This window comes from the organism of the source record quoted next, unplaced genomic scaffold (assembly GCF_019419815.1).
Source record: "Pyrus x bretschneideri cultivar Hongxiangsu unplaced genomic scaffold, Pyrus_bretschneideri_v1 Contig13, whole genome shotgun sequence".
Classification (NCBI taxonomy): domain Eukaryota; kingdom Viridiplantae; phylum Streptophyta; class Magnoliopsida; order Rosales; family Rosaceae; genus Pyrus; species Pyrus x bretschneideri.
Genome location: NW_025999424.1, coordinates 2,698,777 through 2,711,948, shown reverse-complemented (window position 1 = coordinate 2,711,948; position 13,172 = coordinate 2,698,777). Strand labels below are relative to the sequence as shown.

General features: G+C 38.0%; 1 protein-coding gene across 1 annotated transcript; it reads left to right on the top strand.

The window, feature by feature from the left end:
* The first annotated feature begins 3,651 nt into the window (after positions 1-3,651).
* Positions 3,652-11,500, top strand: LOC103938737 (ABC transporter B family member 19). The gene is made up of 10 exons (XM_009348772.3): positions 3,652-4,365; positions 4,590-4,644; positions 5,027-5,202; positions 5,832-6,032; positions 6,214-6,473; positions 6,569-6,885; positions 6,980-7,203; positions 7,297-8,116; positions 8,291-8,532; positions 10,091-11,500. The coding sequence occupies exons 1-10, from the start codon at positions 4,117-4,119 to the stop codon at positions 11,297-11,299; spliced, it is 3,753 nt and encodes a 1,250-aa protein (XP_009347047.1). The 5' UTR covers positions 3,652-4,116; the 3' UTR covers positions 11,300-11,500.
* The last annotated feature ends 1,672 nt before the right edge of the window (positions 11,501-13,172 follow it).

Below are 13,172 nucleotides of genomic sequence, written 5' to 3'. Positions count from 1 at the left end.
ATAATCTAGATCCTCCTCTAACATATTAGCCAAAGTTTCTCAGACCCATTGGAGTAGGTCAACAAATTACACTTGTCTGTCAAATGCAATGATTATTTTGATCAAACTTTTTGAACTCAGTCGGATACTGGTTGGTTACTTGCAATTAAGCAGACAGTTTTCTTGCGAGTTAGGTTTTTCGAAAGACGACAGACCATATGAATTTGTTTATGTGAAGAATTCGTTTGGTCCTCAATAACTTCAAGATTATAAAGAAAGTTAATTTGACGTTATATGTGTGACAACATGCGTTCCATCATTGGTTAGCATGAAAAGCTTTGCTAACATCTTTCCAAGAAGACGATGCTAGGTTAGTTGTAACTTTTCAATTCTTTCTTTGTGATTTCTTATCAATTATAATATAATTAAGGTTGAATATTTTTCAATTTTTTGAATTGTAATTTGTCATCATTTGTTGGTCAAGTTCCTGTTCCTAGTTTTCAGTTTGGAACTTCGAGAAATCAATCCAACTAGTAATTAATGGTGGTTTTTTTTTTTTTTTTTTTTTTTTTAATTCTTTCAAAGAAATCAAAACTATAAGTTCTAATTTACATGGGCTCGTACTTTTATCGTTACAATCTAATCAATTGATCTAATCCGTATTTACAATTAGTGGTAAATTTATGCCTCATTTCTTCTTATCGCACGCATTACGCTTAAAGAAGAAGTAGGTATGTACTCTGATAGTTTTTTCTCGGGTTTTTAGGATATAAATATACATTGCACTTTTTGGTTGAGCCTTGTTTTTTTGGTGGGGCAACTGCTTGATCCCATATTTCGTTGGCCCAAATATAAACCCTTCCTCCCATAAAGTAAATGTTTGTGTGAGCCCAAATTGTGCCCATAATTTTGGTTGTCTTTTGGTGGATGCATAAAGAAAAGGAAATTTTAACGACAAATTTCCGGTATTGTTCATTTTAACAAAAAATCATATTTTTTTTACTAAAATGTCAATCCTGGTACTATTCACTTTACCCTTTATTTTGTCCTTATCATTAAAACTCAAAGTTTTCAAGTCATTTTCGTTAATTTTCCTTAAAGAAAAAGAAGTTAGTCTAGGCTTGGTTTGGAGTTGGTGTAGCTTCTTAAAAAAGTTGGGCCCTTAATTGTGATTAGTAAATAAATAAATAAAGTTTTTTTTTTTATTAAAATCATGGGTCCAAAATAGCGCAAAAAAAAAAAAAAAAAAAAAAAAAAAACAATAACTCTACACATGCTTCTAAAAAAAAAGCGTTTTTTGTTTCTTCTTTTCTTTTTTTAATTAAAGGAATATGAACAATACCAATTAATGAAACTTTCGTATTAACAATCCTACCTCTATCTTTCTTTGCTAATAGCACTTTTAGTACTATAGTTTACCAAACACTTGCGTTTTTCACAGTTTATTTTCGTAGCACAACATAAGAAATTTTGAAAAAAAAATTAAAAACCCCAAACTAGCCCTTAATATTATATCAAATGTAGTTTACATTAACAACAAAAATGTGACATTTGATATAACATATGATTCTAATTGAGCTAATGGACAATGGAGATATGATTCAGAAGAAGATGATGATAGTTCATGGAAGCTAAAGTTTCACAAAATTTAATCACTTTGTTGGAGTTTTTGATTTGCCAACTCACCTACTCCTAACATGGCAACTATCCATTTGTATTTGTACCTCACTCCACCGGACAAAAGATATTTACCTTTTCGATTTTTAAGACCACTCAACTTAATCATGATTTCCAAGGCCAAAATGCATGATAAATGGAGTGCACAAGGAAATGGGTCCATGTATTGCTCTGTAAATGTAACCTTTTATCTTGATACTTTATGCATTATAACATAGAAAACAACATTAGGGGCATATTGCTTTGTTGTAAAGGGTCGCCTAATGCGGAAAAAACATGTCTGTCATAGTGTTATTTAGTTCAGTTTCTATCTACCTCTTCACGTGATTAACGATAGAAACTGAAGTGATATATTACGTGATTGGAAAATCTTAATTCACCTATTGATGCGTTTCAAGGGCATGTTCGGCGTGAGGATTTCCTTCTAAACGTGTAAGATTTTGAGTCCTTGGCTTATTTGATGGGGTGTGTTACTCATCCAATACAATGGATTGAAAGATCATATTTGTCAAGTTAATTAATCTTTCCTAAACAAATTCTAACAACCCAAAAAATCGTGTCAACTGCAAATGACTTGTAACTCAGTTGGTTAAAAACATTAGTTTTTGCATTCAATGTCCCATATTAAAATTTTCCTTTCTATAATTTAATTTAAATTATCATATCGTTTGGAAAAAAGAAAAAAATGGTCTCGGAGTTGCCAAAAATCTTGTTGGGACTTCTAAGAGCAACTCTAGCATGTGAAACCTCCCCCCAGGTAATACACTATGCTATTCACCTAGTGAACAGTAACTGCCTTTAATGAACAGTAATCGCCTTTTGCATTTCCACCGTTGCACTTTAATAGCCCTGGCAATAGGTAATAAAATATTAGTATTTTATATATTTATAAAATAATACAAAATAATTTTAATTGTAATTTCGGATAAGATTTTTAATCGTTCTCGTTACACCATGTGTTATTATCCAAAATATTATTAAATAATACAAAATAATTTTATTTGTAATTTCGGGTAATGAACACATGCAATGTCAGTCGAAAGGGGTGCTTCCACGAATATGGTATAAATTTATTTATGATCCTACAATGTATTTTTCATTTTTCAATTCACAAACATAGAGAGAGAAAACAAAAAGTATTTCCTTCCATCTAAAATCTATAGGATATCAAGGTGTTGGTTGAAATGCCTAAATGAGATTATGAGAATGTGGTAATGTGTATTGAGAACATTGTAGCAACGGTTTCTTAGTTTTAAACTCAATTGGAGCGTTGGTCTTTTAATTAAAAATTTGTGACTATTAGTTCTTTAACTCATCAAAATATGCAACCATGATAATTTTCGTCAATTCTGTTTGATCTTCTGTCAAAATAGGTCATGGTGGAAGGACATTGCTACAATTAGATTAAAGTTGAGGGATCATTTCTCCAATTGGGTCAAAGTTGAGGAACCATTGCTCTAATTGAGTTAAAATTGAGAGATCATTGCTACAATTTTCTTATTTTGTTTTTGATATTTGCCACTTAATTCTGCCCCCTGTGTGTGGCACGTAACTTATTTTAACGGAAATTCTGACAGAATTGATGAAAATGACCATAATACACATTTTGATGAGTTAAGGGACAAATGGTTATGAATTTAACAGTGAATGAACCATTGCTCTAATTTAATTAAAATTGAGGAATCATTGCTACATTTTCCTCAAGAGAAATTCATGAATTTAACTATAAAACCGAGCGTTAAAACATATGAACATATCATCGCTAATATCAAAACCCTATATATGAAATTCCCGTTCTTTAGATTTTGTATTAAAATTTGTCGTTTGATTAAAAAACAGACGTCTTGCACATGAAATTCCTGTGCTAACGACAGTTTATGTATCCTTTCTTTTGGTTTCTTCTGTTCATGGATTGAACCAACTCATGTTTATCATGTTTCCCATTTTCTTTTGAAACTTTATTTTGAGGTTAAAGATATGAAAAAAAGGAAAAAATATATCAAAGAACGAGAACCGAGGCAGAGCCACAATTACCAAGCGCAGCAGAGGGCAGAGAGCAGAGCAGGAAGCACAGTGTAACACTGTTAACCAGATTCCTCACCTTTAACCTGGATCCCCCCATAAGTTGCAGTAACTTCACTACCGCAGTTAAAGCTCCCTCCCTTGCCACCGTATACTAAATACTATATAACTCCACCACCCACACCCCTCTCTCTCTCCATCCCTCAATCTCTCCCACCTTCCTCCTTTGACTACTGGTCCAACCTCTCTCTCTCTCTCTCTCTCTCTCTCTCTGTTGGGCTGATCACCCAGAACAAATCGACATTGACGGTTCTTGGAACGAAAGAGAGAGGAAGAATAAAAGATGGGTTCTTTAGATCTCACGCTCTAAAGCTAGTTTCTTTTTTGTTGGGTTCGTTCTGCTCTGCCTTTTTTATCCTAACAAGGTGAGCTGCTGCAATGGCGGAGACAGCGGCGGAGGCGAAGACATTGCCGGAGGCGGAGAAGAAGAAGGAGCAGAGCCTGCCGTTTTTCCAGCTCTTCTCCTTTGCAGACAAGTACGATTGGATGCTCATGATCTTCGGAAGCTTGGGCGCCGTCGTGCACGGTTCCTCCATGCCGCTGTTCTTCCTCATGTTCGGCGAAATGGTTAACGGGTTCGGCGAAAACCAAATGAATTTGCAGAAAATGACCGCCGAAGTAGCAAAGGTTCGCAGCCCATTTGTTCATTTCTCATATTTTTATAAAGAAAATGATTTCCGCACACCTAACTTTCTCTTCTGCACACCTCTGTTTATTTCCGTCTCAAATGCGCGAAATAAATAAATATGGATGTGCACAGTAGAAAATGAGTATGCGGAACTCATTTCCTTTCTCGAGATTTCGTCACGATTTCTCAGATTCCAGATCTGATTTTCTGTTGGTGATTGCAGTACGCTTTGTACTTTGTGTATCTCGGTCTCATAGTATGCGTAACATCCTACGCAGGTAAAACCTTCAAAATCCAACCTTTTTATTTTTTTAATTTTTATCTCTTGCTGCAACGGAAATGTTGTTTTTTTTATGACCAACTGGTCCGAGTCGTAGAAACTTCTTTGTAAAATAAAAGTAATGCTGCGTACTGTAGACGTTCCCGACCATCGCAAAGTGGAGAGCTTTGTTATCTTGGGTCGCCATTTTTTAGTCCTTGCTGTTGCTGGTCTTCGAGATCATACTTGTTGGACTTTAGTCCAGTCCAATCCAATCCCACATGACTCGTGCATCACACTTCACGTGCACTGTTCCCTCCCTTAATTTTTCATTAATTAATATTTTAATCCGTTGGTTAATGAGGTTAAAGGTGATTAATTTATGTGATTTTTATTTGCAGAAATTGCATGCTGGATGTACACCGGCGAGAGGCAGGTGAGCACGCTGAGGAAGAAGTATCTGGAGGCGGTGCTGAAACAGGACGTCGGCTTCTTCGACACGGACGCCAGAACTGGGGACATTGTCTTCAGTATCTCGACGGACACTCTTCTGGTCCAAGATGCCATCAGCGAGAAGGTTTCCATCTTTGCCAATTTACATTTTGCTCCCTTTTAGAATCTCTCTAAACATTTCTTCTTTTCCTTTTCATCTAATCGTTGAGAAGTGATTTTCACACGTTTTTTTTAGCACACGTTTGTTTATTTTCGGCCTTTTTTGCTTGATTAAATCAAAAGAGAATCGAGAGAGACGGAAATAAATATCGTTGTGTAGAAGAAAATCATCTCCCATGTGGAGCAAAATCTAGTCTTTGGGAGTGTTAAATTTGTAAATGGGGCTTATCTAGAGAATTTTTTCAATTTGTCCGGAACACGGGACAGGAAACCATATGTTATTAAGTGAAGGAGATTTTTTTCAAATTTCTCTCTTACATATGACGTATTTGCCCGTGTTCTGAATACACGGATATTTGGGCATGCATCAATGCGGGGCCCACTACCTAATCCCTGCGCACGTTAGCAAGGACTGGCTTAACGTGCGTGGTGATGCCCCTATGATTATTCCTCGCATTTTTTTGGCGATTTTGATTTGTCCTTAAATGTTTGATGTTGAAAGGTCATATCCAGTAGGTGGATGTTAAGTTAATTCTATGATGTTTTATTATTTTATTTAATTTATGGTATTTTTGTTTGTTTGTTTTGATTTAGGTGGGGAACTTCATACACTATCTATCTACATTTCTGGCAGGCCTGGTGGTAGGGTTTGTATCAGCATGGAGGCTGGCGCTGCTGAGTATTGCCGTGATTCCGGGAATCGTTTTTGCCGGCGGCTTATATGCCTATACACTCACTGGCCTCACGTCCAAGAGCCGCCAGTCGTATGCAAATGCAGGGATAGTGGCTGATCAGGTGAAGTTTTACAACTTAATACAAATGTGTAACTGTTTTTCTTAAGTAAATTTTCATTCTTGGTGATTATATGGTTTCGAAAATAGGGTTCGATCAATCAACATTTGGTGTGATTACAACGATTTTATAGTATGATATTTGTTTTCGTGGCCTAATTTTGTAAGGTTTTCTGTGTGCCTAGGCCATTGCGCAAGTTCGGACGGTTTATTCCTATGTTGGTGAAAGCAAGGCCCTCAATTCGTATTCAGATGCCATACAGAACACTTTGCAGCTTGGTTACAAGGCTGGAATGGCCAAAGGTCTTGGCCTAGGGTGCACCTACGGCATTGCTTGTATGTCATGGGCACTTGTTTACTGGTACGCTGGTGTGTTTATCCGAAATGGGCAGACTGATGGAGGGAAAGCGTTCACTGCCATTTTCTCAGCCATTGTTGGTGGCATGTAAGATTCTAAGCCAAGAACTTTCATCTCTCTTATATTATCCTTTTCAGGTCAATAAGCTTCTTGATGTTAATATGATCACTTGAATGTTACAGAAGCTTGGGTCAGTCATTTTCGAACCTCGGGGCCTTTAGCAAAGGTAAATCGGCTGGATACAAGTTGATGGAGATAATTAAGCAAAAGCCAACCATAGTTCAAGACCCCTTGGAAGGAAAGTGCTTGTCGGATGTTAGTGGCAATATAGAATTCAAGGAAGTAACCTTCAGCTACCCTTCGAGGCCAGATGTTATTATCTTCCGAAATTTTTCAATCTTCTTTCCAGCCGGGAAGACTGTGGCTGTTGTTGGCGGCAGTGGTTCAGGGAAGAGCACTGTTGTCTCTCTAATCGAAAGATTCTACGATCCTAACCAGGGTAAGTTAGAGGCTTTTCGTAATTGGAGATGCTGGTTTGAAAGTCTATGATGCTTGATGAAAGGAAATATCTAACATTTCTTGTTGGTAAGCAGGGCAGGTTTTGATCGATAGCGTGGACATAAAAACGCTTCAATTGAAATGGTTGCGCGATCAGATTGGGCTTGTAAACCAGGAACCGGCACTCTTTGCTACAACGATACTCGAGAACATTCTCTATGGAAAGCCCGATGCAACAATGGAAGATGTTGAAGTTGCAGCTTCTTCAGCGAATGCTCACAGTTTCATCACCTTGCTTCCAAAGGGATATAACACTCAGGTTGGTGTCGATAATTCACTGAAAGTACCTTGGCTATGTGTAAACGCTATGCATTCTTCCCCGTCTTAACATTTTTAACTTGTGAGAATTCAGGTAGGAGAGCGAGGAGTTCAACTCTCTGGTGGTCAAAAGCAGAGGATTGCAATTGCCAGAGCTATGTTGAAAAATCCAAAGATCCTCCTCCTTGACGAAGCTACCAGCGCCCTTGATGCAAGCTCGGAGAGCATTGTTCAAGAAGCTTTGGATCGTCTCATGGTCGGAAGGACAACTGTTATTGTGGCACATCGCCTTTCCACTATTAGAAATGTTGATAGCATTGCAGTTATACAACAAGGCCAAGTTGTCGAGACAGGTACACATGAAGAACTGATTGCTAAAGCAGGGGCATACGCTTCTCTAATTCGATTCCAAGAGATGGTTGGGAACAGAGACTTCAGGAACCCATCTACTCGCTGCTCGCGTTCATCACGTCTAAGCCACTCATTGTCAACGAAGTCTTTAAGCCTCCGGTCTGGCAGCTTAAGGAACCTGAGCTATTCGTACAGTACAGGTGCTGATGGGCGGATAGAGATGATTTCAAATGCTGAAACAGACAGGAAAACTCGAGCTCCTAAGAACTATTTCTTCCGGCTTCTGAAGCTAAACGCTCCTGAATGGCCCTATTCAATAATGGCCGCTATAGGATCAGTACTCTCTGGGTTTATCGGTCCAACATTTGCTATTCTAATGGGCAACATGATTGAGGTTTTCTACTATAGAAACCCTGCCTCAATGGAAAGGAAGACAAAGGAATATGTTTTCATGTACGTTGGAGTGGGACTATACGCCGTGGTTGCATATTTGATACAGCATTACTTCTTCAGCATCATGGGAGAGAACCTCACTACTAGAGTGAGAAGGATGATGCTTGCAGGTATAAACAATTAGTCTTTCTATTGACTCGTTATATCACCTTGAATTCTTGAGCATACATTCAACTATTTTATTCAGCTATGTACACCATACATTCATATAGTTTAGTATTTTTCGTTAATTCGCTTTGAAGTTTATGTCTTTTGATTTGCATAATTTACTTGTTTTTCTTCAGCAATCTTGAGGAATGAAGTTGGATGGTTTGATGAGGAGGAGCACAACTCTAACCTTCTAACAGCTAAATTGGCGACGGATGCTGCTGATGTGAAATCAGCTGTTTCTGAGAGGATATCTGTGATATTGCAGAACATGACTTCACTCCTCACTTCATTCATTGTTGCCTTCATAGTGGAATGGAGAGTCTCCCTGCTCATTTTAGCAACCTTCCCTCTTCTGGTGCTAGCCAACTTTGCTCAGGTACACTTCACACTCTCAACTCACTTTACTAAAAAGAAATTTACCTAAACCTGGATGACATGGTGACAGTATCGCCAGTCAACCGTGCACTGTCATGCATGTTAACTTTTACTATGATAATGTGTGATTGGTTTAGTATACGGCCTCTATGGCTTGCCAACTACGTTTTAGTGTCTCACTTTGAGAGAAATTTACTCTCGGAATGTCATTGTGTCTGTATTACAAGTCAATTGCTCACTATTATTTGTTTAAACTTTTTCTAGTCATGTGCCTATGTCACTAGTTAATCACATAACTTCAAGTGCTTTAACTTTTCCGCATTTCATGTGCATGAAAGTTCTTCTGCACCACACCAAGATAAGAAAGTGGAAGCATTTTTTTATCTCCTCCCTTTCTTCTTTTCGTATTTATAACACCAAAACATATTTCCCTTGAAAATTGCAAGCTTTATGCACCCAAAAAGAGAAATGCTAGCTTTTTACTTTGGTGGGTTGACCCAAAGTCCTGCAGAAGCATATGGGTATGGTCTATGTAATATTTTTATTGCATCTACCTTCACACCCCATGGAATCTTAAACTTCACCCAAACCCTACCATTAAACGACAATAGAATACTGCCACGTGTCACCACCCACTGCACTGCACGTGCCTCCCTCCGAGCCTTGTGCACATTAACTCTTGGAAAATGGTCGCAAAAAGTTAAAATATGAAATACCAAAGATTCCTTGAAAGCATCCCTTCTTCCAAGCTGCTAACTAGTAACTAAGTAGTCTGTATGTTGCTTATTTTTCTCTAATGATTGTATATTTAGCAGTTATATTTGACTTCAAAGCGTTATCTTAAACTAATTACGTGTTATCTTAAACTAATCACGCAATGTCTCGTAGCAAATTTAAATAGTAAGCGACGAGCTGGCACTGCACATCACAGAGCTACAGCTTATACTGTCATCTGTCTGAATTTATAGGCCCCAAAATTTGTCACAATAATTTATACTTTTCCTTTTTTTTTCACTGAAAACTCCCATGTGCTGAGAGTTACAAGAGATACTATACTCCCGTGACCACATTGTGTAATATGGTAGATTCCTTTTACTTTTTTCCAGAGCTTTTTCCGATAGATTTCAGTCCTTGTCCTTTGTTTTGTTGTTTTTGGCGGGCCCGCTTTGAGTAAGTAACTAACCCGTCAAAAGAGAAAAAATTACCTACACCTGAGATGACACTGAAGCATTGCCATGTGTTTTTTACTTTGTTTTGTTTTTTTTGGGTTTTGAGTAAGTAATGAGTTGGTAACTTGGTCGAAGGAGTGAAACTTACTAGCAACTGGAATGACACGGTGCCAGTATCGCCTGGCGTTGGCGTTATCATGTGTTTTAACTTTTTTGCTGAAGACCTCACCAAATTGTATCAAGAAATAACTATCAACCATCAAGCCAACAAAGAACAGAACAAACTCTAACTAAATGGAAATTTCTGTTAGTAAAGAACCTTATTAGTTATTACTCATTTACGTAATGCAGTTTACTGACTGTTTAATTCTGCAATTGTGCGTTATGCAGCAACTTTCTTTGAAGGGCTTTGCTGGAGACACAGCCAAGGCACATGCAAAGACGAGCATGATTGCTGGGGAGGGAGTGAGCAACATTCGGACAGTCGCCGCCTTCAATGCCCAAAACAAGGTCCTATCTCTGTTCTGCCATGAGCTCCGTCTCCCACTGCTGGGAAGCCTCCGCCGCAGCCAAACTGCTGGCGTCCTATTTGGCATCTCTCAGTTTGCTCTCCATGCCTCTGAAGCTCTCATTTTGTGGTATGGTGCCCACCTCGTTAGCAAAGGTGTCTCCACCTTCTCGAAAGTTATTAAGGTTTTCATTGTCCTTGTTGTAACGGCGAATTCAGTTGCTGAAACTGTCAGCCTTGCCCCGGAGATTATCAGGGGCGGTGAAGCAGTTGGTTCGGTATTTTCAATCCTTGATCGTCAAACAAGGATTGACCCGGATGACCCTGAGGCTGAGGTGGTCGAATCAGTTCGCGGAGAAATTGAACTTAGGCATGTTGATTTTGCATATCCATCGCGACCTGATATCATGGTGTTCAAAGATTTTAGTCTCAGAATCCGAACTGGCCACAGCCAAGCGCTTGTCGGAGCTAGTGGTTCGGGAAAGAGTTCCGTGATTGCATTGATCGAGCGATTTTATGATCCACTAGTTGGTAAAGTAATGATCGATGGCAAGGACATCCGCCGGTTGAACTTGAAGTCTCTTCGGTTGAAAATTGGACTGGTGCAACAAGAACCAGCCCTGTTTGCAGCAAGCATCTTTGAAAACATTGCCTACGGCAAAGAAGGCGCAACCGAAGCAGAAGTAATCGAAGCTGCACGTACTGCTAACGTGCACGGTTTCGTTAGCGGATTGCCTGATGGATACAAAACCCCGGTTGGGGAGCGAGGAGTTCAGCTCTCCGGTGGACAAAAACAAAGAATTGCGATCGCAAGGGCGGTGCTCAAGGACCCTAGAATACTCTTGCTAGATGAGGCCACAAGTGCACTTGATGCTGAATCAGAATGTGTGCTGCAAGAAGCACTTGAGAGGCTAATGAGGGGCCGCACCACCGTGCTTGTTGCCCACCGTTTGTCGACAATTAGAGGGGTGGACAGCATTGGCGTGGTGCAAGACGGGCGCATTGTGGAACACGGCAGCCATTCGGAACTAGTGAGCCGCCCCGACGGAGCTTACTCAAGGCTGTTGCAGCTGCAAAATCATCACGTATGAGAAGAGTTTTGGTCAAAATCAAGCATGCATGCATGGATGGCCTTGTTGGGTGTTAATTATGTGTGTCCCCTATTAATTTTTATGCATCCACCATTTTTCTTAGTTTGTAGATATTGGCAAATATGTCTGAACAATTTCTCTCTAATCTCTAATCGAGTAGCAAGTATTATATTATTAATCAAATATCATATCTTTCCTTTCTCCTTTTTGAGAAGCTTTCCTCAGCCATTCTTTTCCCATTGCATGTGTTTCCGACTTTTATATATTTTTCCTTTCCTATTAAGGACATGTCTTTTTAAATGTGATAATTTCAGATACGATATAGAATTTACAAAATTAAAAGACATACTAAAACTCGTGGGATTATAAGATCTCTGATGTATTATGTATATGAATACAGAATTAAAAGACATACTAAAACTCGTGGGATTATAAGATCTCTGATGTATAAGCAGTTAACATGACTAACATTGTTAAACGAATGTTGGTAAACCTAAACACGACTCATTGACGCCCGTACTTTACTAGGGATTAAAGGTTGAGGCCTACAAAAATGCAAGGCTGCCTCTTAATAATAAAATGGAGACACATTCATTTGTAGCAGATGGTGTGAATGTGAAGCTTGAGAATCTGCAGCAGTACTGATGACAATAATGAAACCACTTGTTTTGCAAAGCAAAGCAATATTTTTAATTATTTACTCTTTTCCCCCGTTCTATCAGTGAAGTTGTGAGGCCCCAACACTTTTCAATTCATTGAGTGCCCCGATACTTGTATATTTTGAGGACTCCCCTTTTCTGAATTATGTGCAGTAAATTAGTGGGTTTCCAGAAGAAGGATGTGCTATTTACACTATCATTTTTATTTTTCACATATTCTTTTTACATTTTGATCGTTGAATTGGATGAATTGAAAAAGATCAATGACAAAAAAATTGGTATGTAAGATGTAAAAATGAGTGTGTGAATAACATTATTCTTCCATAAATATCCTGTCGATATTCAAACATCTGAAAGATAAAACTAGATAAAATACTAAATTCATAATTTCATTAAAAAAAAAAAAAAAAGTCTTTCAAAGGAGGTCTTCTGATAATTTTACAGTTTGAATATTTCGTTGAGTTGGCAGTCGGACATTTGAGAGAGTAAAAAAGAAGGGCAGGGCATGGCAATGAGAAAGATGACATGCATCATGTGTTTCTCAGTGGACAGTCTCAATTATATTTTTTCTGCACTCTCTTGTATCTACAAATAATGAATGTGGCATAACAATTAACTAGGGTTTTTTCAGGTCTCTCATTACACCTTCTAGGTACACACACTATTGAATCTTTGACAAGTTTTAACCTGTTTTGGATTGTTGTAAGAAGTTGTTAGCTTAGATGGTTAAGAGAATTCACTTATGCATTTAAAGTTTTGAGTTCGATTCTCTCTCTTTCTCCCCTCCACCATATTGAGTGTAAGAAGAAACTATTTTGAATTGCTTATGGAATGACTAAAAGTATTTTAAAACAAACTAAAAGTTTGTGATGCTTGTTTGCAGAAAAAAAAAACTTTTAAAATGTGTATGATTCATAGAATTGATGTTTTCTAGAAAAACACCTTGTGAAAGGTAATTCTAACAAGGGAAGTGATTTTCACACATTTTTTAGCCTCTTACAAACTGCATAATCTTGATTGTTGATGCCATTTGATTTATTTAACTCAATTGTCATCAATAAAGGGTAGTGCTATCTACACTTAGTTTTACTTTTCACATATCCTTCTCAATTTCCGGCTGTCAGATCGAATGAATTGAAAAAGATCAATGACCAAAAATTAATAAGCGTGTGGGGAGGTAAAAATGAATGTGTAAATAATATTATCCTAAATAA

Bases quoted from the DNA above. Each gene is read 5' to 3' on its own strand.
- LOC103938737 (XM_009348772.3), top strand. From the start codon at position 4,117: ATGGCGGAGACAGCGGCGGAGGCGAAGACATTGCCGGAGGCGGAGAAG. The intron at 4,366-4,589 runs GTTCGCAGCCCA...TGGTGATTGCAG, and splicing joins TGACCGCCGAAGTAGCAAAG to TACGCTTTGTACTTTGTGTA. The intron at 5,203-5,831 runs GTTTCCATCTTT...GTTTTGATTTAG, and splicing joins AAGATGCCATCAGCGAGAAG to GTGGGGAACTTCATACACTA.